This window comes from Vigna angularis, chromosome 6 (assembly GCF_016808095.1).
Source record: "Vigna angularis cultivar LongXiaoDou No.4 chromosome 6, ASM1680809v1, whole genome shotgun sequence".
Taxonomy (NCBI): Eukaryota; Viridiplantae; Streptophyta; class Magnoliopsida; order Fabales; family Fabaceae; genus Vigna; species Vigna angularis.
In genome coordinates this window covers 21,172,283-21,196,790 of record NC_068975.1, presented here as the reverse complement: position 1 = coordinate 21,196,790, position 24,508 = coordinate 21,172,283, and the positions used below count along the sequence as shown (strand labels likewise).

The window sequence follows — 24,508 nt, the reverse complement described above, 5'->3', positions numbered from 1 at the left end:
TTACTGTAATTTCGTTTTTTTTACTGTAGCAGTTTAATTTTTACTATTTAAATTTTGTTTTACTGTTTTAGTTTAATTTTCATCGTAATTTAATTTTCATCGCAAAAACAACCATTTCTAACCCCCCCCCCCCCACTTCGTGTGTGATATGAGACTGAACCACAATATTGGTCCTTGAGAGACGACCTAGGAGTCACTTCCTAGCTATACTGCATTATTTTCGTGCATCAAATTTGTACGCGGTGCGACCCGCGTGCCAATACCCTTTTAGGACTCGATTTCCAGTACTACTTGGAGAAACCCTGTAGTGAATGCTCGCATCCAAAGTCATGGATGAAGACGTGATACCAATGAGCATACTTCCCAGTAGCAAGACACTCCACAACATCAAATTCACTTGTACAATGACTTATGATTTCTTGTGTGATCTTAAAGCCCACTTCATTTCTTCATGGCATTTGTGGAGGCATTCTCAAGCCTTGCCTCAATGTTGGATTGACTTTCTTCACAATTTAATCATCTTGAATGAATCAAAGTTTGCCTTTGCGCTTGAACCACCAGCATTTTTGGTGGAATGACCGATAGCCACTCCATGGTAATCACCTTTTGTGTATGATGTATCATGAGTCTTGAGGTATTGAGGCTTTAAAGGCTTCATGTAACAAGTAGAGGCCACGCCTTTTTATGCAGAAGACATGGAAGAAATGTTGCATAAGTCATATGGATAGGATTGAAACTCATAGGCCTTTTCTCTTGATCAAACATTTTTCTACCTGACAGCTTGGTAGGAAGTTGAGTTTGGGTCTAGTCTCCAATCTTCCTCAAAATGGTTTCAAAGGGTAGGCCAACGGTATCTGAGCGGTGGGATGTGATTGAGCTCTTTCTTCTCTCCTTATCCCAAGCTTAGACCAGACTTGTTCACATTTACTGCCATGGTAGGACCTTGAGCGATCTCTTCAGTCTTCACACAAATTTTAATTCTTTATTTGATTATCACCAAGTTTGTAAAGCTTATGGAAACACTGCTCACCACGGTCTCACAGAAGGGTGATTACAGAGTATTGAGGAATATGGGAACCATTTCCTTGTCACTCTGATGAAACTTCATTTGAGCAACAGTCTCTTTCCACCTTTGGCATATTCTTTGAACAATTTAGACTCCTTCATTAAGGTCTGCAGTTGTAATTAATCAAGTGCCCCATCCCTGATATATTTGTACTGCCTCAAGAAAGCATCCACCAAATCCTCCCAAGACCGGATGCACGACTGTTCAAGGTGAGTGCCCCAGTTTAGTGTCATGTCAGCCAATCTACCTTAGAAGAAATGAATTAGCAACTTCACATGCGTGAACAATTTTTTTCCATATATCATGAGATGGCTCTGAAGACAAGTGATCCCTCCAGGTAATTTAAACTTTGGGAGGTATCACCACCTCTGAGACTAAGTATAGCCTTGCAACATTTTCAAAGTTAAGGCTTCCTCCAACTTCTATGACTCTTGCCCTTTTCCAGCATTTCCAATTTACATTTTTCAACCTTAACATCCATTGGCGTAACGACATGAGGAGAAGATTTCAACTCGGGTTGCTTTGTCATTGTCTTGCTCACTACATTGGGCTGAATCATTTTTGCAGGGACCATGAAAGTGGTTTCCCTAAGCTTGTTTCTTCCTTGAACTATGTTATATTCTGCCTTTTGAGTGTGAACATGCCTCAATTCCACTCCCAATGGTGAAGTGTAATGTAGGGGAAGACCATAAGGAGGGAAAGTTTGTGCCTCTGGAACTCTCTATTGTAGTCGTGGTGCACACGAATCTCCAGGGCTTTGTAAGGCATTCAGAGCCTCTAGGATTTGGCTCATTTATCCCTTCAGTTGTTGGCTACCGACTTTCATCCCTTCTTGAACTTCTCCTTGGTTCTCCAAGATTTATTAACTGGTTCGAGTCCTTTAGGGTATCTTGGATGTTTAGTTATATTTGTTTTTTTTTTTAGTTTTTTTTTGGAACAAATTAAGAAAACGAAAATGAATAGAAAAAGAAGAAACAATGTAGTTCAAATACTCTAGTCGGAAATTATAAAGCTATGAAACATTGCCCCGGTATAGTTTGGAAATTAACATGAAATAGAGTCAATGGGGTGGTTCATACAATGAAACATCCACCACCTTTAGAAGTTCACAAAATGTGAAGCATAGAGAGTCCTTGTCAACCATCTCGGGCCTTAGCCATCCCATTCTTCATTTCTATAGTCAGCTCTTGCAACAATTGAGGAAAGTTCAATCCCCTTAGGCAAGTTAAAGATTGACACTGCGGACTCAACATCAGTTAATAACTTCAGAACACCTTCAATGGCTTCATTGGCGAGGGAAGCTAGTTGTGAGAGACTTCTTTTTCAATTCCCCCTTGCTCTACAATATGCCTCTTCATTTGAGTTATCAATTCTTTATGTCTCCTTTTTAGCTCGATGACATTTCTTCTCCAGTTTTTCCACTGTTGCTTTCACATTGTTCATCACTATGAAATTTCTTTTCACAATTTGGGTCAGGGGAGATTAGCTTGAACGGCAACTGGATTGTCTTAACTCTTTCTATGATCCATTGGCTAAGGGAATCTTTCATTAACAGTCCATGATCTTGGGCCTCTTTCGCAGCGAAGAACATTGCCCCAAGCGTCCCTAACTTGATGAAGCATTTCAGCAAAGGTTCATTCCTCATAAGATCTGCAATTTGGCAAGAGATGCAGGCGTGGGCCTTACCCAGATTGCTTTTGTGCTAACACAGTATTGTGATTAGTACAACGTCGAATACCCATGAGGGGTACATTAGGGAACTTCCCGCAATGATATATGATATGCGGTCTTCGCTGCCAGGAAAACACATCATTTAAACCTTTCCTCCTCTGAGGCTGCACAGAGTTGCGCTCATTCATTTGCCTCTTTCATCTTCGGTTCACACCGCAATGACTCCTCCATGTGACATGTGGCATTCAAAATGGCCTTACTTATGCGAGAGATATTTTTTCTGCATGGCTCATAACCTTGACTAAGGGTCTTGGAAACTTCAGTTAGGACAATACTGACTGGATTCTTTAGAGCGAACTTTGTATCCCACAAACACATTCATGACAACGTAGCCGACAAAATTCATGCAATTAGAAAAGAGCATGACACCATAGAGGATAAGAGCTAGTACATTCGTAATTGTTTCCAATTTTCAACGCAAGTACCACTCTAGGTATCCTTGACAAAGGCCCTTCACCTTACCCTTAAGTGTGAATTCACCCTCCAACTTCATAGGGGTACTTTTATAATTCTCGCTCGCTGCAAGACATGGGTATACTACCCAAGATAGTTGCATAGAGTTTTTCCCTCGGGAGGTGTATTTAAGATTTGTCCAAATTCTTCCCCTCTAACAGGCTCACCAAATTCTTATACCCCTTCTTGAATGCATCCTTCAAGGTTACCTTTTTCTCACCAGATCCCTTGATCCACCAGTAATACCGTCCTTTGCTTTTATGTATATCAAAATGTCTGAACTCGAATACCCCCGACTCAAAATCCCATGTTAATTTCCAATTTATCTCAAAGGCTTAATCACAAATTTATAATTTTCTGACTAGAATCAGCGACAAGACCATAAAAATGCATGAGAAAAAGAAAGAAATAAAAGAAAAATGTGTATATATAAAGAAAAGAGTATAAAGATATGTACAAGGTGCCTGATTTTATTAAGCAAAAATGAGGGTTATAAGACTGCACACATCTCCCTTTGTGCCCTAATGACGGTTGAACACTTAAGATCTAAGGTTAAGTATATGGAATCTCACAAGGATGGTTACCTGAACCTAAAGATCAATGGCCACTAGAGCTATGGCCCCCTTTATAGTATCTCCACAACAGTCGAGTAATCAACTAGGTGTGGAAACACATATGAAGAGAACAGAATCTAGCTGGAGTTCTCACGATAGCCAAACAGGAAGTACATCCCAGAGTGACACCGCTACACAACTCCTCTAATTCTAAGTTACGCTCAGACTCGGGTATAGGGCCCCACTCATGATATGTCGAAAGTGTGTGTGAAGGGAGAACATCATGCACATCCAAACCCTCACCTGCAAAACAACCAGAAAAATTCCCAAGCAGATATGAACATATTGTCTACCCTAGGGTTCAATATTCAACAGTTATTGCAGTTATTCCAAATATCAAGCATAGATAGAGAAAAGGGAAAGAAAAACACAAAGCAAAACCACATTGAATTCGTGCATCTAATTAAATGGCTCGACTCTCTAGCAGTCCCCAGTGGAGTCGCCATCTATCGCAACCGGAATCGCGATGGGACGACGATCCAAAAAGAAACGGCTTTGGAAAAGAGATTTGGAGTCGCCACCATAGTTTATTCTGGAAAACTACGAAAAAACCATAAAATAATAAGACACGGTCCACGAAAACCAGATTCTAGGTTCGGGAGTCGGTTACGTGTAGGGAAGGTATTAGCACCCTACAACGCCTGCCCGAAGGCAGTACCTTTAACTAAATGCACGAATATGATGTGGTTTTCAAAATGTTTAACTAGTCCCTAAAATAAAATTCTAAATAAACAAAATATATTTTTTTTAGTTTTTTGGGCCCGACAAGGATTGACCTTGCTCCTACGTATTCTCATTCAAAATGAGAAATCAGGGTTACGTAGTTCTTTCTGAAACTGTTTGAGAAATTTGTTAGGAAATTGTTTGAAAATTTGTTTTGAAATGATTTTGGATTTTTGGGAAGTGAACCTGACAAGGACTGGCCTTGCTCCTACGTATCTCCATTTTTGATGGAGAATCAAGGATCACGTAGTTCTGGCTGAGAGATTACTTGTAGTTTGGGAATATTTTAGTATTTTTAATAAAGAAGGAAAAGATTTTCTAGCACAAGGCCTACGCGAGCGGTCGCACGTGTGCTTAAACCTTTTCAAAATATTTTCATTTGATTTTTAACTTTTGTAGAAGAAAAGGAAAAGATTTTCAGCACAAGGCCTACGCGAGCGGTCGCACGTGTGCTTAAACCTTTTCAAAATATTTTTATTTGATTTTTAACTTTTGTAAAAGAAAAGGAAAAGATTTTCAGCACAAGGCCTACGCGAGCGGTCGCACGTGTGCTTAAACCTTTTCAAAATATTTTTATTTGATTTTTAACTTTTGTAGAAGAAAAGGAAAAGATTTTCAGCACAAGGCCTACGCGAGCGGTCGCACGTGTGCTTAAACCTTTTCAAAATATTTTTATTTGATTTTTAACTTTTGTAAAAGAAAAGGAAAAGATTTTCAGCACAAGGCCTACGCGAGCGGTCGCACGTGTGCTTAAACCTTTTCAAAATATTTTTATTTGATTTTGAACTTTTGTAGAAGAAAAGGTAAAGATTTTCAGCACAAGGCCTACGCGAGCGGTCGCACGTGTGCTTAAACTTTTTCAAAATATTTTTATTTGATTTTTAACTTTTGTAAAAGAAAAGGAAAAGATTTTCAGCACAAGGCCTACGCGAGCGGTCGCACGTGTGCTTAAACCTTTTCAAAATAAAGCAAGAGAAAAGCCCAACATGAATAGGGGTACAGAAATAAAAACTAGAGGTATGGAGTGAAATTGAGGCTCTTTTGGTTTGGGTCAAAGTCCTTTTTTCTCCAACTTTGAATCTGCCAAGGTGTAAAGATGAAAATGGTGGTGCATCCTGAAATAGCGTGCTCAGCCCAATTCTTTCTTTCCTCCCCTTTTTTTTTTTATTTTTGTTTGCACAGAATGGGCTTAAGCCTGAACGAAAATGGAGTGTGAATGGAATTGTGCATGTGGCAGGAGGAAAAGGACGCGGCCCAATAGCTAGGTCCAAAGACTCTTTATTTAGAATTCCATTAGGGGTCTCCTCACACCTTCTTCATTCTTCCATTTTCCATTTGCCAACTACGAAACCAAATCTCTATTTTCCCAGCCAGGAACTCCGATAAAGGGGAGTCGCCTCTGCACACACACGGCCGCCTCCGCCAGATCGGCCGCCGCCAGCCGCAAACCAGGACGCTACCAGTGCGCTGATCGCCGCCACAGACCCCACTGGTTGCCGCGCCAAGCTTCTTCGAACCAGACCACCGTGAACCGCCTTCGTGGCGTCGCCGGTAACCACGCGCACCACCGGAGCCAGCGTCAGCCCGAACTCCAGTCCGTCAGTTCCTTCTCTTCTTCACGCGCAGCCCGGACTCGCCGCCGGTACACGCGGGTGATGCCGGCAACCGCCCTGACTCCACCACCAACGGGTTGGGATACTAACTTCAACTTTTCTCTTTCGAGTTGGGCTTACCTTCTTACAGATCCACCGTCGCGAGACGCGGCTCCTTACCGGTACCATTGATCACCATCACTAGACCACGACATCCTGGCTGGAAATATAGTGTTTCTTGCTTAAGGATTCCATTTTGTTGATGATTGGAGATGGCTTCAGTATAGAACGAATGAGGTTTGGGAAATGATTTTTTTTCTGTTGAAGATGGTAGGGGAAAATGAAGAAGGTGAAGTGTGAAGAGAAAATAATGTGTATTGTGTTGTTCTGTTAGAAGTGCAGGTGATGAAAGGATGTCGTTGGGTGATGAAAATGGAAGAAGAAAGTGAGGCGTGGTTGGGTCACGGTGGATATGGGTTATTGGTGTGATGCGCGTGATGCTCTAGAGGTGAGATGTAAGAATGTGATAGGAGTGTGAGAGGTGAATCCTGGTTTCATGAGGAATTGTGAAGGATGATAATGAAGACGTCATGTGAAAAGAACGGAGGTGTTGCTCCAAGGTTGTGGAGGCCTCGGATGAAGATGATGGGTGTTGGAGGCAATGGAGGATGGTCAGAGGTGAATGATGGATGCTGTTGGAGGTAATGGTTGGGGTCGTTACGGATGAGAGGAGCAGAGGGGTGGAGAGCAAAAGGAAGTGTGTGTCCGTGTGTGTGAGGGAGGAACGATTTTTTCTTTTCTTCTTTTGAGAAATGGGGTGTACGTGATCTTGCCTCTCTCTCTTTTTTTTTTATTCTTTTGTTTTCTTTTTTTTGCTTTCTTTTTAAAATACTCATATAGAAAATCAAATGAAATAATAAAAAAACGAAATAAAATAATAATAAAAATAGAATTAAAATCATAAAAACATAAAATAAAATAAGGCAAAATCAAAAGAGACTCATTATTTAGTCAACCCGGACGAAATTGGGTGTTGACAAGACTCTAACCATAGCTCTGATACCATGTTAAGAAGTGGACTTTAAGCCTAACCCAACCTCTAAAGCCGGTTTTGTGGGGTTGAGTTAGGCTTCAAGTCCACTTCTTAACACTTACTAAATTTAGGTAAGCCATGTTACATCTTGACCAATTGTCCTTAAATGAATATTCTATTAGATTCTATATTCAAATCTAGAAAGTCTTGTTTGGAGCATTTCTTTATTCCATCGCTTAGCCTCATTTTTCCTTCCATGATTTGAGAAACCACGTACCATGATATGATATGTCCAAACATCAGGTTCATAACCCTTTTGACATATTTGACCAAATAACAAACGAGCTTTGTCCACATCACTCTTGGATAATTCTTTCAGCAACAGATTGTAAGTGAAAATATCAGGCGTAAAGCACTTCTCTGTTAATTGTTCTAAGTCCGAAATATAATGGGTCACTCTAGGACAACCGAAAAATGCATGAATCACCAAGTTAAGTGTTGAATTAGCATTAAATTCCCCCTTTCCCACTCATCTTAAATAAACAAATGTATCATAGAGTTTTAGTGAAATCAAAGAATGTTGAAGCAGTTGATTGCCCATAAAAGAACTAATTATTCATCCTATTTTCTCGTATGCATTAACAATACGTATTGCTTCCTGATATCTTCGCAATGAGTAAAGCTCCTGAACAATAAGCTCGTAGCATTCAAGACTTGGTTTTAATCCAACTCTGAACATGCTAAAAAAGAACCCAAGTGAGGATCTCGAGTAAATTGAAAAAGCGCCCTCTTAAATTATCCATTTTAAGTAAGTAGCAAACTACAGTTGTACACAATGGAAAGTTCAGCTTATGACCCTTCAATTTCATTTCAAAAAGAAGGTGAGCAGTAATATCTTTTCTGCCCGACTTAACAAAATCGTTAATCATCTTAACATACGAAGCCCTGATAGTAACAATATTAAGTTCCCCATGTACCAAACAACCATTTTGCACTCTCCTAGCCTGGCACAGAGCATATATGAACTGGTCATACATTGAAGCAAAGGCATAATATCCCGCCTGACAGAAAGAGGCATCAACTCTATCATCTCATCAATCTTTCACTCCCTACACAATGCACTCGCAAGCGTGTAAAATGTCTATTCATCACGAAAATAACTCTTGCCAACCAAGCTTTTGACAACGTTGTATGCCTCCACAACACCTCCATCTCAACACAAAGTATCAAATACTTGCATGTCAAGTGATTGAGAGACAAACCAATCTTTTATGTCAACACCATTAACATTAGGTTTTTCAGACACTTCTTCCTGCTTAGGAGGAGGAACAAAAAAGGGAATTCTACCCTTTAGCCTTTTGCTTAACTGTAAACAAAAATGCTTTGTTGTTGAACCCCTTCATATAGGAATCTTGCAATCTCAAAATTTTCAATTTCAGCATTTGACAAATAAAGTTATTTAAGGTTGCTTTAGAATCACAAGACAAACTCAAATGTCGCAAATTAAGAAAAGTCCAGAGGGATTCAACTTTCTTGAAAGCATGCATCAATTCAAAGTTTCATATTTCTCAATGGAAACTCATTAGGGTTGGTTTGATCTACATAATTTCATCTGCATATTTCATCTGCATAATTCAAAGATGAACCAGGGATACGGTTCAGACTAAATGATGAGGTGAAGTTGTGGAAGGTATTGGAGTGAGAGAGGGCAATGGAGAGATTAACGGTGAGATGAACCCGACCCAATAGCTTGAGGCTGCACACCCAAAAGGAACAGCCCAATGAGTCATTTTAGACGGAGGGGACGAGGATGGGAGGATTTCTAGAGAGGCTATGGAGGGCAGCGTGGTCAAGGTGGAAGGTCGGGGCAGAGGTGGTGGTGTTGGGAGTGGAGGCCGAGGTGGAGAGATGGAGGAGGGTCGTATGGGACGCACAAAGGGTCAAGGATCCATGGTGATGACGAGAAAATGACCAAAGCATTTTCACTTAAATTTCAGATTTTCAATTTCTAATGCGGCACACCATTAGTCAGCTCCCTGAAAATTTAACAGCGTTGGTTTTGAAGGACGAAATATTACAGTTTCCTTAAGGACAAGGATCAAAGTGAACCAAAGTATGAAAAAGGGACTAAATCTAATGGCGTTGGTTTTGGAGGACGGAATATTTAACCCTTTTTTTTAATTTTAGTGATATAATCACATGGCTTAGTTTAGTTTAGTTTGGATAAGCAGTTGTATGGTATTGTGGAACATATCTTCGTACATATATATTATGGTTTTGGTGCATAAAAAAAAGAATTTGGATTCAGTATTATGGGACCGTGATGGGTTTAGTGCATGACATATAATGGGTTGCTATAATGGTTAGGCTTGAAATTTAGCTAAAGGTATCTTATGATTTGCTATAATGTTAAGCTTCTAGAAATATTTTTTTAAAGATTGGCACATGGTATTGATGGAAAGCTAACATATGATTTATTGCTTTTGATATATATTATTTTGATTTAACCTAGTTGGTGCACTATTTTTCTTATAGTAGGCAATGTTACGTAATTACTCGAAGAAATAAATTTGGCTTTTCACTTAATGATATTGATAGTATTCTAAATCTGAAAATAGAGAACATGACATTATATGTTTGTATGTGGATGACATGTTAATTTTTTGTACATGCAATGAGATTGTCGCTAAAACTAAATTGTTTCTAGGATCAAATTTTGAAATGAAAGACATGGGTGAAGCTAATGTGATTTTAGGTATTAGAATAATAAGGAAGATAGATAATATATTACTATTCCAAGAATAATACATTGAGAAACTTCTTAAGAAGTTGGGGTTTTATGAATTTAAACCAGTAAGTACTCCTTATGATGCTAATTTTAAATTAATGAAAAATAAATGAGAATTTATTTCTCAGCCTCAATATACCTAGATAATTGGGAGCTTACTACACTTGATGAGCTTTTCTAAACTTGATATTGCTTATGCAGTAGGTAGATTGAGTAGGTACACTCAATGTCCAAATCAGGAACATTGGGATGCACTTGCTAGGGTTATAAGATACTGAAAAGGTTCCATGGATTATGCCACTAAATATAATTGATTTTCCTCTGTATTAGAAGGGTACAATGATGCTAACTTGATCTCTGATTCAGATGAGACAAAATCTACTAGTGATTATGTATTCACACTTAGTGATGGTGCAATTATATAGAGATCAACTAGACAAACAATTATTGCAAGATCAACAATGGAATTTGAGTTTGTCGCTCTTGAGATGACTGATAATGAGGCTAAGTGATTGAAAAACTTCTTAGCAAACATTTCACTAGGAATGTAACCAACCCCATTGGTGTCAATACACTGCGATTGCTAATAGGCAATAGCTATAGCTATAAATAAGAATTACAATGAAAAGAATAAACATATACAATTGAGACAATTTGATGAAGCAATTGTTGAAGATTGGAACTATTGTCATTAATTATGTGAAATCAGAACGAAATCTAGCAGATCCTCTAACAAAAATCCTCGGAAGACAAATAATATTAGAAACATCGAGAGGAATAGGACTTAAATCACTTGCAAACAAACAAGTGATGGAAATCCAACCTTTGTGATTGGAGATCCCATGAATAAGGTTCATACGGGTAAAACCAAATCACTTGTTAGTTCTTATAACACTAAATTGATTTAATCAATTATGTCCATTCCTATTGTGTGGGTGTGTGAAAGTTCTAGACACCACATTATGAGAGGTTAAACTTTGTCACTAAAATTTTATGTGGTGAAAGAATTTTAGCTTAAACAAAGTTTTTAATGATTTTCATATCCCTTATGGATGGTGTATGATTTGCATCATATACTTGATGAAATCACCTATATGAGTGTCGAGTGGGGCCGCTTTCATGAGATCTTGGCATGTCTCTAGAACACTCATGAATATCAGGCACGCGCATGGCCTAATAAACGCAACCCAACGATAACAATAAGGATTGTGGGGTTGTATTGTGATTGATAAATCTTTAACACACGTCAAGTGTCTTTGGTTCATATAGTTTGCTATATCAGCTCTGATGCATTACAATTTATGAAAACCCAAGATAAAATTTCTTACCTTTCTTTTAATCTTTGTCTGACCATCAAAACAAACATTTGCACTATTTCTTTATATACAATGATTTTTCAAGTTTTCTACTTTCATTATTTTGCAATATGTGAGAGATTGTTGTAAAATAATAATTGATTGCAAAAGAAATGTTGGATTTGAACATGGGTGATGAGTGCATATTTATGACCACATTTATGTTTTAAAATTTAAATTTTTGATAAGATTCTTGTGCTTAAATGATTGATTTAAAGTGAATTTGTGACGATTGAATTTCTTGGGTTTGGGAATTGAAGATGCTTAAAATGTGATTCTTAGTTGCATAAATTATTTTAAATGTTCTAATGTTTATTTGTACAACTAAAGTTAGAATTTTATTCATTTAAAAGAATGAAATTGAATGGTCAAAGCCTGTCCAATCTGGTGAACTTAGGGCTCCTATGCAATTTTGAAAAGAAAGAAATGACTAAAGTGCAATTAGAGGAAAATTTCTAGACTTCTGTGCAATTTTTGAACAAAATAAAAGGGGTTGAAATGTAATTTTGGGCAAGTTTAAATCTGTTAGATATTTTAAAAGATAATTTGGAGAAAATATATCTTAAGATATTGTATTTGATATTGTTAAATAATTACCTTATTTAACTATATCAATAAATATCAAAAGATAATATTTACCAAATCCTTTTGAATCTAGGAAATATATTATCAATTCTAAAAAACCGATTAAATCTGTTGAATAATTGGAAGATATTAGATATAAGTTTATTCATTCATCAGGTCCCTATTTGGAGTCGGAATCTCAAATTGATCCTTTTCTTTTTCAACGTCTCAATTGGGTCTTTATTTTGTGAAAATTACAACAATTACACCCCTGCCATTAAATTGGACCCAAATTTAATGTTGGTTGACGTGGCACAGTGATAAAAACATTTTATTGACGTGGACTTCTTTAATTGGTGTATATGATTCAAACGTGTCTATTTTATTTTATTTTTTTAAAATCAAATTGTTTAATTCATTCTTTCCAATGAGGGACTGCCATGGCAGTCCCCATCCCACCCAAAATTAGGATTTCATATTAGGGGAATGGAAGCTAGCCTACGTCGTGAAGGAGAAACATGGAGTACTGCCACGAGTTATCATGGAGGCGTGAGAGGAGATGATAGTCCGATTCAGGTGTTTACATGAGGAAAATGACAACTTGGTTGGCTCGCGGCCTGGTCTGTGTCGCGACGGCAGTGTGCACGATAGTGGTTGCCTAAGGATGAATCGCAATTGAAATTTAGGATTAGGATTCATGTTCTCTGATTTTCTCGAATGGTCTTTGGTCCTTTTCTGTTTGTAGGGTTTTGTTGGCTTACGGAAGTGCGATGCTTGCGCAAGATGTTGTGTTGTTCTGGGTGGCACGATGGTGTTCACGCATGGAGGAGATCGCAACGAAGGATTTCGCGATTTTAGGATCTTTGTGTTGCATGAATTTGAGGGTTATTCCTGATTTTGACTTGAGATCCTGGTTCTTTGCAATTTGCACGTTGACGAAGATGGAGAAGGAACTCGCAATTTGCTGCGAAGATGCTTGCGGTGGTGGAAGGAGTAGACTGATCATGATTTTGGGGCTTGTTGTGGTTTTCTGGTTTCAGGTGGTTCACGAACATGCTTCACAGTGGAGATTAGTGATCTAATTCACGATTCTGTGGCGGCTTGAGCTTGAACGCTGTTCCAGGGTGGTTAAAGGAAGCATTCTTGATGTTTAAGTCATTCTTTCCAGTTTGTATTTTTAAAAATAAAATAAAATAGACACGTTAGCATCATGTTAACCAAATAATAAAGTTCACATCGTTTAAAAATATACATCACCATGTCACGTCAATGAAAAATTAACGTTGTTGGATCCAATTTAACGATAGGGGTGTAATTATTGCAATTTTCACAAAATAAGGACCTAATTGAGAAGCCGAAAAAGAAAAAGAACCAATTTAAGATTCTTACTCCAAATAAGGACCTGACGAATGATTAAACCTTAGATATAAGATAAAAGATCTTATCACTAGAAGATTCAAAGTCCAAGCCCAATCAAGCCTATATAAAGAGACCCAAGGGAGGTAGAAATCACAACTCATTCATTCTCAGACTCCTCCACTGGAAGCCATCATCCACCACTCCTCTCACTTTTATTTTGCCATGTATTCCACTTCATCCATTGAGGGCTAAGCTTTTAGGGCTATTCCACAATAATTTCATTATGGATTCTGAGGTTAAGTTGAATTAATTTATTTCTTTTGATTATTGATTTGAGTTACTCTTCTTCTATGCCTTTCATCTCCAAATCATATTAAAAGCAATGATTTTTGCATGATAAGGTGTTTGAATCTACATGCATATTAATCATATGAACGCGGGTGGCATGGGTTCGATCCCCTACAATGACGCCAAATTTGATACGCTATCATTGAAGCTATCAAATTAATACTATTTTTTTAAGGCAACTTCAGTATTGCCAAGTAGTATTCAAGAAAGTAGATAGGGTTAAAGTAACCATGAGTCCTCTCCCAACGAATACGGAATTGCCTTTCAATATTTGAATCTTATGAATGCAATGCTCAAGAATAAAAGTGAGAAACTATGCTAATAGAATTAATGTTTGAAAAATGTTTGAAGAACAAAGAGGAAACTTAGAAATAATTATGATGAAATAGGCTAATTCCACTGCTTTTCCAAGATAGATTCATCATCGGTTATCCACAGATCATGTTCAATTGATTATTGTTCAAGTTTCAAATTAATTAAAGTACATTCTTAATTAATTTGAGAGCGATCATGCAGTTAACCAAAGTAGATTCTCAATCAAATGCAAGACCTATCTAGATTATTCACAAAGAATTCAACCAAATTACATTCTCAATCAAACTCTATTGTGTTTAATCATGTTTATTCTTAAATCTCTTAACCAAATTGAAAGCTAATTAATCAAAATAAATTCTCAATTAATTATAGTTGAAATTATTACCACCAATCAAAGTACATTATCAATTGATAGCAAAAACTCGTTTAATCATATGAAAGTTCCTAAATTAAGTCAAAGTAGATTCTTAATCAAACCTATAAACCCTTAAAAACTCATGATTAATATGCATGTAGATTCAAACACCTTATGATGCAAAAATCATTGTTTTTAATATGATTTGGAGATGAAAGACATAGAAGAAGAGTAACTCAAATCAATAATTAAAGGAAACAAATTAATTCAACTTAACCTCAAAATCCATAATGAAATTATGGTGGAATAGCCCTAGAAGCTTAGCCCTCCATGAATGGAGTGAAACACATAATGAAATAAAAGTGAGAGGAGTGGTGGATGATTGCTTCCAATTGAGGAGTCTGAGAATGAATGTGTTGTGATTTCTACCTCCCTAGGTCTCTTTATATAGGCTTGATTGAGCTTGGACTCTTAATCTTCTGTTGATAAGATCTTTTATCTTATATCTAATATCTAATATCTTTCAAATATTTAACAGATTTAATCGGTTTTTTAGAATATTTGATAATATCTTTCATAGATTCAAAAAGATTTGGCAAATATTATCTTTTGATATTTATTGATATAGTTAATTAAGGTAATTATTTAACAATATCAAATAAAATACTTTAAAGATATATTTTCTCCAAATTATCTTTTAAAATATCTAACAGATTTAAACTTGTCTAAAATTACAACCCCTTTTATTTTATTCAAAAATTGCACAGAAATCTAGAAATTTTCCTCTAATTGCACTTTAGTCATTTCTTTCTTTTCAAAATTGCATAGAAACCTTGAGTTGACCAGATTGGACAAGCTTTGACCATTTAATTTCATTCTTTTAAATGAATAAAATTCTAACTTCAGCTCTACAAATAAATATTAAAACATCTAAAATAATTTATGCAACTAAGAATCATATTTTAAGCATCTTCAATTCCCAAATCCAATCCTCACAAATTCACTTTAAATCAATCATTTAAAAAAAAGAATCATCAAAAATTTAAATTTTAAAACATAAATATACACTCATCAATAGGCAATTGAAAAGTGAAAATGATCAATTTTTTATTATTTATTATTGTGGATAGAACGTTCTTTAGTGTTACTGTAGATAAGTTTTAAAAAAGAAAATACTTATATTTATGATTTTGTTAACAATTTTTACAACAGTTTTTACTCTATAGAATTACGATAATTTGCATCATCCACGTATTCTTCTTCTATGTTTGAAATCTTTTATTTATTTTTCACATGGCTATTTTTTCAATTCCAAAATGAAATATCTAATTTTTCACAAGAATTTTATATTTATAACAATGTTGTTTTTATTAAATATATTTTTTCACTAACTTTCACGTATATATATATATATATATATATATATATATATTATACATATATATTTATTATGTCCACAATTTTATTACTAATTTTATTCTTAAATTTTTTTAATTTGTTTTAATTTAATTAATCTATTTTTAATAAAAATATTTATACTAAAATTATATACAATATTTATTTTATAATTATATTTTTAATTTAATAATGTATTTTTATCTAATGATAATAATAATAGGAAAAAAAGTGAAGACGTGTATACGCATGTGTTTATAATTGTGTGTTTGTTAATTTAATAATGTGTTTTTATCTATAATTGATATATTAATGTATTTATGTATGTATAAAATTGTAATAGAGTAGGTAAGGTGCTATCAATTCCAATACTTTTCATTCATACATAACATAACGAGGCACAGACAAAGAACAGGAGGAAAGAGCGGCATCGTTGTTGTCGCTTCAATTCACTGTCTTTTTCACAACCTTCTACAATGTTCTACCGAGGGTATTTTCTTTTTCTTCTCCTTCTTCTTCTTCCCCAGTCAAGTTTCTGCCTTTTTGTTTTTTAAATGTTAGGTTTAGCTCATAATTTCATCTATTGAGTTTTTTCTTTTCTCTTCGTTCCATTCTGTTTAATTCTTGTGTGAAGTATGCGATTCTTTTTTAATTTTTCAATTTGTTGAGACCCTAATAATTCTCTATTTTCTTTTTTGTGTTTTACGAAATCTGAACTATCTCTATTCTCCAAACTGGGCGACGCCGAAATCTGAACTATGTTGGAATTATTGAAAGAAAACCCTAAATAAATTATAATTAAATAGGAAATAGGAGGGCTATTTGCTTTTGTGAATTGGAGTGACCAGTGATAAGTGATGTGTGGTAATTTAGTGGGAAATATGGTTTTGAAAGTAATGCAAACAAACAAGCATGGAAGGGAGTGTTGATGTTGTAGCGTTTTAGACAAATGGTGTTTTAGCAATTATAACCGCAATGTATTGCATGCACCTTGCATTGATAATAAAGCATAAAACTGACTGTTGGGGAGGGATGAACACTTTGTTCTTACCAACCATTTATCCTATAATGTTTTTTATTCAATATGATGTTATGACCTGGGGAGCATGCATTTTTTTGGAGTTGTTTTGCAGCATTGTATTTGCATATTATCCCATTTGGTTTCTTTTATACTTATCACTTTTTTAATATAATCGTTAAGAGGGATGGTGAATAATATCCTTGAGAATTTGTTCTGTAACCAAACTAAGCGGTGTGTGTAATCATTTAGCCAACTTCGCCTCGTGGGATAAGACTTTTGTTGTGGTTGTTGTTGTAATACTGTCTGTTTATCTTATAATATGTAATTCTTCCCTTTTTGTCACGACCATTGCTTACAGTCTATTGTGCTTCTTGTTATTTGCTGAATAGAACCTCTGATATTACAGTGACTCTATTAATGCTAGGAAGTAGACATTTTTCAGTCCTCTTTTAAAGAGGTATTTCGCATGAATGGGAACCTCCTGCCTAATCTTTTCTTTTTCGTGTAGATGGTTATGTTTTTTAGATAAAATAACATAAAGGCATGACAAAATGAATGTTGGTCTATGCTTTATTGAGAGTAAATATTATTGGTAAAGGCCTGGAGTAGCTTTGTTGTTGATCTATGTGTTTGTGATGTTTAGTCCTTGTTTGGTCTAAGGAAACGTTCTGTTTTCGTTTTTTATTTTCACTAATTAGTACAATCTTCCACCTTGTTTTAAGTCATGTTTTTATCAGAAAAATCTTTTGAAGCAGGAAACAAGTGAAAACATTTATTTTTGTAATTATTGTGATAGAAAACCCTTAAACCAAATGTGTTCTCCGCAACTTTACATAGTCGATCCTCTAGTTTAGAATGGTCATTATAGGACCATCTGCTGGAGTTGGGTGAGAGAATAAAATTCTTATTGATTGAAGGAAACTGAACAGAACAAGGAGAAATAATTTTTGTCCAAGAGTATCTCCTTTCTTACAAATCTTATGCTTTTATTATCCCTTTCATCTTTCTTTTACTAATCCTGTCTAATTAAATAACTGTCCCTAACTAATTTTTCTTTCCTTAAGTCTCGTTAACATGCACCTCTCCTTTCACCTAGGTGGAAATTGGGGATTTCCCTTGTATGGAATTTCTGCTGGTCACCCAAATGGCTGGCCACAATGAAAAGCAATTCCTGTGTCTTTTAATGTACTCCTAATTAGGAAGCCAACACACTTTCTTGGCAGAAAGGTGTTAGTTGTGCTTGACTTTGCTGCTTACTAAATTGAAGCTATATTCTTGACTAACCCACCTAAGAAATGGGTTGTACCCAGGGTGCTCCTGATTGGCCAGGAGAATGAATCAAGCTATTTAAGCTTGCCAGAGCTTCCCCCATGTGAAACAATGCTCCCTCCATTATTGTGAATATTGACTTCTGTGGGTGGAATTGTAAAGCCCCCATCCCTTGTGTTAGGATATAGGGTATTTGGGGATATAAGGATATAATGGGAAATGGGATTAGGATAGAAGGTAGAGGAACTGTATAAATAGATTGTTTGGATAGTTAGAAGGGACTTTTGGAGAGATCTTTGTTGACAGGTATTGACCTGTGAAGAGGGTTAAGCCTCTGTATTCAATTGTACAGAACATTCTTTCTGTGAATAATATTTAGTTTTTCCTATCTTTCTTGTGTCTTTTGGTGAGAAAGAGAGTTCTTGATTAGGTTCCCAAATTAGGAACCTAACAATTGGTCCGACCTGCCGGATTGAGACGCTGCCAGAATCGTGTGTGGGTGAAGGAAATTGCGGTTGATAGAATGAAGGCGCAGACAAGGGAGCTACAACCAGATTATGCAGCAATACGCCAAGATTATGCTGCAATACGCCAAAATTATGCTGCAATACGCCAAGATTTGCAAGAAATAATGAGGATGATGGGGGCGCGGGCTCACAACAACGACGAACAATCAGGTGGAAGTCAAGCTTCCGTAAACGGGAACCAGCGACAGGCTTCCGTCAAAGGGAACCAGCGACGGTGCGAGGAGGATATTGGAGGGAGAGTGGGTGGCGATTACGGGGGACCTAAACCCACAATCACAGTGGCGATCACCAGGAGGTGCAGAATAAATGGCGGAAAAGGGTTGAATTAACCGCTTTCGAAGGGCTGGACCCGTTAAACTAGATCAATAGGGCGGAGAGGGTTTTCGAGCTTCAAGGAGTAGCGGAGGAGGAGAAAGTGCGGTTCGCGAACATAAGCATGGAGGGCAGCGCGGGCTACTGGTTCAGAGCCTGGAAGGAGAAAGCCAAGAATCGTTCCTGGGATGGCTTGAAGGAGGCCCTGGTGATAAGGTTTGGAACCATTGTTGAGCGTTTGGCAGCATCGAAATAGATGGCGACGGGGGAAGAGTAAGTGCAAGGAGGCGAAAAGGTAAGGAAAGGGAGCGGGATAGAAGACGAGTCATCTGGGGGACGAACGCGAGAAGCGATTACCGAGCGGTACGAGGCCAAGTACTGTAGACCAGACCGAACGGGATTAGCCGAACAGTTCGAGGTCGATCGCTATAACACAGGCCGATCGAGAGTTACCGAGCGGTCAGACAAAATAGAAGACCAGTCGACTTGGGGACGAACGAGGGGTCAGTGCACACAGTCCGAGGCCGATTGCTATAACTCAAGCCGATCGAGATTTGCCGAGCGGTCCGAGGACATAGAAGACCAGTCATCTTGGGGAAGAACGAGCGGTCAGTGGACACAGTGCGAGGCCGATCGCTATAACACAGGCCGATCGAGGGTTGTCGAGTGGTCCGAGGTCAAGCGCAATATCCCAGGTGAGGTTGCCGAGCGGTCCGAGATAGAATTAGACCTGAAGCAGACGGAGTTGTCCACTCTCTCAGCTGGAGGCCCTATTCAGCCAAAAGCGATGAAGCTGCACGGTTCGATAGATAAAGAGCCAAACGGTATAAATATAGTGGGAAGAGAGCCGAATGGTATAAAGATAGTGGGAATTGAGCCGAACGGTAGAAGAGGTTGTTGGAGCCGAACAGTTGAAGGGAACGATAACCGAACGGTTGAAGTCAGGGGGGAGGAACCGAAAGGTAGAGAAGCATGGGAAAGCAAGTCGAGCGGTATAAAGATAGGAAGAAGAAAACCGAACGGTAGAAAAGCATGGGAAAGCAGGCCGAGCGGTATAAAGAAAGGGAGAAGAAAATCGAACGGTCGAAAAGCGTGGGAAAGCAAACCGAACGGTATAAAGATGGGGAGAAGAAAGCCGAATGGTATAAAGATAGGAAGAAGAGAGCCCATCGGTAGAAGAAGTTATTTTACAGGGAAGAATAAGAAGCTCCTCGCTTTCAAGGAAATAATGCAGACACGAAAAGGGTCCTATAAAGTCTGTATCTCATCTCGACCACCACCCAAGCCTCCTGATTGGAATTGGAGGGCATCCCATAAATTCTGTATGTCATCTCGACCACCGCCCAAGCCTCCTGATTTGAATTGGAGGGCATAATCAGTGGGTTCCCATCCTAGAATAACAAGATTATAAAGAGGAGCCAGGAGATCAAGTTTTTCGTTTCCAACCTTGAGGACAAGGTTGTTCTGCAGCGGGGTGTAATGTGAGGATCTAGGGTAATTGGGGATATAAGGATATAATGGGAAATGGGATTAGGATAGAAGGTAGAGGAACTATATAAATAGATTGTTTGGATAGTTAGAAGGGACTTTTGGAGAGATCTTTGTTGACAGGTATTGACCTGTGAAGAGGGTTAAGCCTCTATATTCAGTTGTACAGAACATTCTTTCTGTGAATAATATTCAGTTTTTCCTATCTTTCTTGTGTCTTTTGGTGAGAAAGAGAGTTCTTGATTAGGTTCCCAAATTAGGAACCTAACACCTTGTATAGTAGCGCATAGCTCCTCAACAACATCTGTAGAATTGTATCCATGACTGTATCCGTGACCGTATCATGACTGTGTCCATGACCGTATCCATGACCATACATCTGTGGGGCATGGGGTCTGATTCTACACTTCAACTCTTAGCCTCCTGCCACCCAAGAAATACCCTCATAACTTCCTCAATGAGGTCAAAATGTGCATAACGAAGGCATCAGATTCTTTGATGTACTCCTCTACAGATCCTATTTATCTTAGAGTCATTTGTGTTCCTTACAGATTTCTAATACACTCAATCCCATCATAACATTGGATGAGCTCAAAATAAGCCCTTCCAATGTCAATTATGCTTTCTTCTTCCAGAAGAATGGTAAACAGTGCAAAGTGCTATCCTCATGGTGATAAAATCCATCTGAACCTTTTTGATGGCTAAACCTGACAGACCTGTTGCACTGAAAAGAATCTGGGTTGGGTTAATCCCCGTGAAGGATCATAACTGACAAATATGGGTTGCTTCTTCCTTTTAGTTAAAGGATGGCTCTCTGGATTTCTACTTGCCCACTTCTTGCCTGCATCAGAATGTACCTCCTCTCAAGTGGGTTGTTTGTGGTCCTGATCCTTCCAATCAGTTGCTTCTACATCCACTTTCCAGCGTCTGTTCGATGCTATTGATTTGGCCTAAACTCTTTTTGGTCCCCAAAAGCTAAGAATTGTATTTGCATGTCCCCCACGTAAAAATTGGCCAAGGCTTTCTTTTGGGACCCCGTTATTGTGACTTGTGGATCCCCAGGTTTGGCCAATTACAGGAACCTCTTGAATTGGGTGAAAGAAAAAATTATTCGTATTTATTTAATGAAATTGAACAGAACAAGGACAAAAACTCACCTTCAAGCGTTTCCTGCTTCTTACAATTTTTCTATGTCTTTGAATGCCTTTTTATCTAACTAGCTTTCTAGCTATCTGACTTACTGCTCTAATCGTCTCTAGTTAGTTCCCCATCCTTCCAGTCCCAAAAGGTTAAGTAATAGGTAGATAGTAATCATTGCTTTGTTTTGTGGTGCTATTGTGCCACTGCAAACATTGTGCTGCATTTCCATAAAGTGGTCATTGCAGCTTGAAATGGTGTCAAATTGCTGTCCTACTGTGGCATCTCAACCATTTTCTTTAGTCTGGGATGAAGAAAACACACACTTCTCTTTTTTGTCATGCCCATCTAGTGTTTTAGGACATTCTGGTGATTTTCATATCTCCCCTGCTTAGTTCTGACATGGTCCCACCACTGTTCTATTTCCTGCAATGCCTTCCCTGCATTTATTTTGTTCTGTTTGATTGCATGTTAGTGATGGTAAAGTAGTCAACATTTCATCCTTCTATTTACTATCCTGCTATAACTCTTTGGAATGGTCTATTTGTGCATTTATCCAAATTTGATAAATTAGAATAAAACTAGAAGAAGATTTGAGTAGATAACTACTTCTAAGGTTATAGTTGACTCAGGACAGTTTATTTGTGCCTTCTTCTATTTATTTTGTTTTTGAGAGTAATGACTTGCACAATCTTTTTCATTTTCACTTTTTGAAATGTTGTATCTTTGTTTTTGTTTTCGTCTTTAGAAGGATGCTCTTGAAATCTTCATTGTACACCCAAAAAAAACAGTATGCTAGTGTAACAAATGTTTATTACTGTGGATTTATTATGATACTTTTTTAATATTACCTTTTTAGTAGTAGATGTGGTAACTTATTTTATTGCCAAATCCTTGAACTTTTGTAGATTTCAAGGGTTAGTTGATATTCAATAAGATGTATTGAGGAACCACATGTCTTGTTAGCTCCAATAATTCTATTGAAGATAATGGGATTTTATTGGTCCTTTGTGATCACATTTTTGTCCTTGGGCTTCTTTATTAATATTTAACCTTTTTGTGCTAAGATTAATTGGATATTATCTCCCTTAAAATATATAGTTAGATAAAATTGCAGAATGAAGGATAATGTAATTAATTTTGTCACCCCGTTGCTACTGTTTTAGAGGTGTTTAATTGCTTGTCTCGTGACTTCAGCTTTTGTATTCTTGAAATGTGTGGATGGTAGATGAAATGATAAGTTTGATGTTTATTTATTTTTTAAAAACCTTATCAGAATATTTTGACCTTATTACTGATGCGCTGTATGTACCTTCAATTTTGTTTTGCTATTAGATTTATCTTTACAGTTACACAAAAACTAGCAGACTAGAATACAATTTTTTTCAGCCGTGAGATTAATATGAATTGAGTTTAATGTCATATGAAATGGCTAGACCGTAATGATGTAACTGAAATTAGAAAGATGAAACTTTACATGTGTGTAAACTGAGAAACAGGTTTTGATTTTTGTTATGTTTATGGGTGAAAATTGCAGTAAATTTGCTGATGGTGGCGATGGGCGCGAAATGGCTGCAAAACGCCAGCGCACAGTTGATCCAGGATCCTCATTTTATGGTGCTTCCACCGGTTCCAATTTTATGTACAATCCTTCTCCTTATGGATATGTCAGCCAACCTCCTCCTCCTCCACCTTTTCCTGTTGTTCGACTACGAGGCCTTCCTTTTGATTGTACTGAAACTGATGTGGCCGAGTTCTTCCATGGTCTTGACATAGTTGATGTTCTTTTTGTTCACAAAGGCGGCAAGTTCACCGGTGAAGGTTTCTGTGTTCTGGGGTATCCTCTTCAAGTTGACTTTGCCCTTCAAAGAAACAGGCAGAATATGGGCAGAAGATACGTTGAAGTTTTCAGAAGCAAGAGGCAGGAATACTACAAGGCAATTGCAAACGAGGTTTCAGATGCCCGAGGTGGTTCACCTCGACGAAGTGCTCCCCGTGCTAAATCATATGATGAAGGAAAAGATTCAGCTGAACACACCGGGGTCTTGCGACTAAGGGGATTGCCATTTTCTGCAAGTAAGGATGACATTATGGAATTCTTCAAGGATTTTGGGCTGTCAGAGGATTCTATTCACATAGTAATGAATTCAGAGGGAAGACCTTCTGGGGAGGCTTATGTGGAATTTGCAAGTGCTGAAGATTCAAAAGCAGCAATGGTAAAGGATAGGATGACACTTGGCAGTCGCTACATTGAGTTATTTCCTTCATCACACAGTGAGATGGAAGAAGCCATTTCAAGAGGACGGTGATTCCTCTCATTTGCATGCTCCTTTGTAGTTATACTTGTTAGCTTGATCTTATAATTAAGATTTTGGTCAAGGATATATATTTTATTGCTGTATTTGTTTTAGGATCCATATACTTTTTTCCCAATACCCAGATGAGAAAATATGACAGTTGGTAAGATTGAATTTTGTGGATTTATTTATTCTTGGTCCCCCATAGGATGAAATCAATCCCCACCATGCTAAGCTTCCTTACTGCTAAATTTCGAATATCTTTTTATAGCAGTCCTAATATCTAATAGTGGGTAAGTTAATGTTTTCTTGAAAATTCTGTAGCTTATTTAATGCTCTTGGAAATTAAAACTGAAGAAACAGCACTTAAATGTTTCTGTCCCTTTCTTGTTATGTGGTTAGGCATGCATGCAACTACCTTTGTCATATTGTTTGCCATCACATTCTTCATTTCCAACTTTGACTATCTCAACAATCAAAAAGCTAGCCACAGTACGTTGTACTTTTCTATTTAATGCTTATTGGTTTTCCCTCTTTCTTACCCTTTTACGCGCCAAACACCTCATTGGCCAGTCATTTTAACTGTTCGGTCGAAATTTTTATTTCCAAAATCAGTTCTTGAGATTGCTATTAATCTTGAAAGAGAATGCTATAAGTAATTGTTTTAATTATTTATGCTGATATACCTTTTTTAGTGTCAAATTTATCATTTAATGTATATATATAAAGGTTGTGTCAAGAGAAAATTTTCCATGGATACCTATAG

The 24,508-nt window shown here is 37.3% G+C and overlaps 1 protein-coding gene across 1 annotated transcript; it reads left to right on the top strand.

The window, feature by feature from the left end:
- The first annotated feature begins 16,043 nt into the window (after positions 1-16,043).
- On the top strand, positions 16,044-23,909 carry LOC108343236 (uncharacterized). Its single transcript, XM_017581377.2, has 2 exons — positions 16,044-16,181; positions 22,983-23,909. The coding sequence occupies exons 1-2, from the start codon at positions 16,168-16,170 to the stop codon at positions 23,752-23,754; spliced, it is 786 nt and encodes a 261-aa protein (XP_017436866.1). The 5' UTR covers positions 16,044-16,167; the 3' UTR covers positions 23,755-23,909.
- The last annotated feature ends 599 nt before the right edge of the window (positions 23,910-24,508 follow it).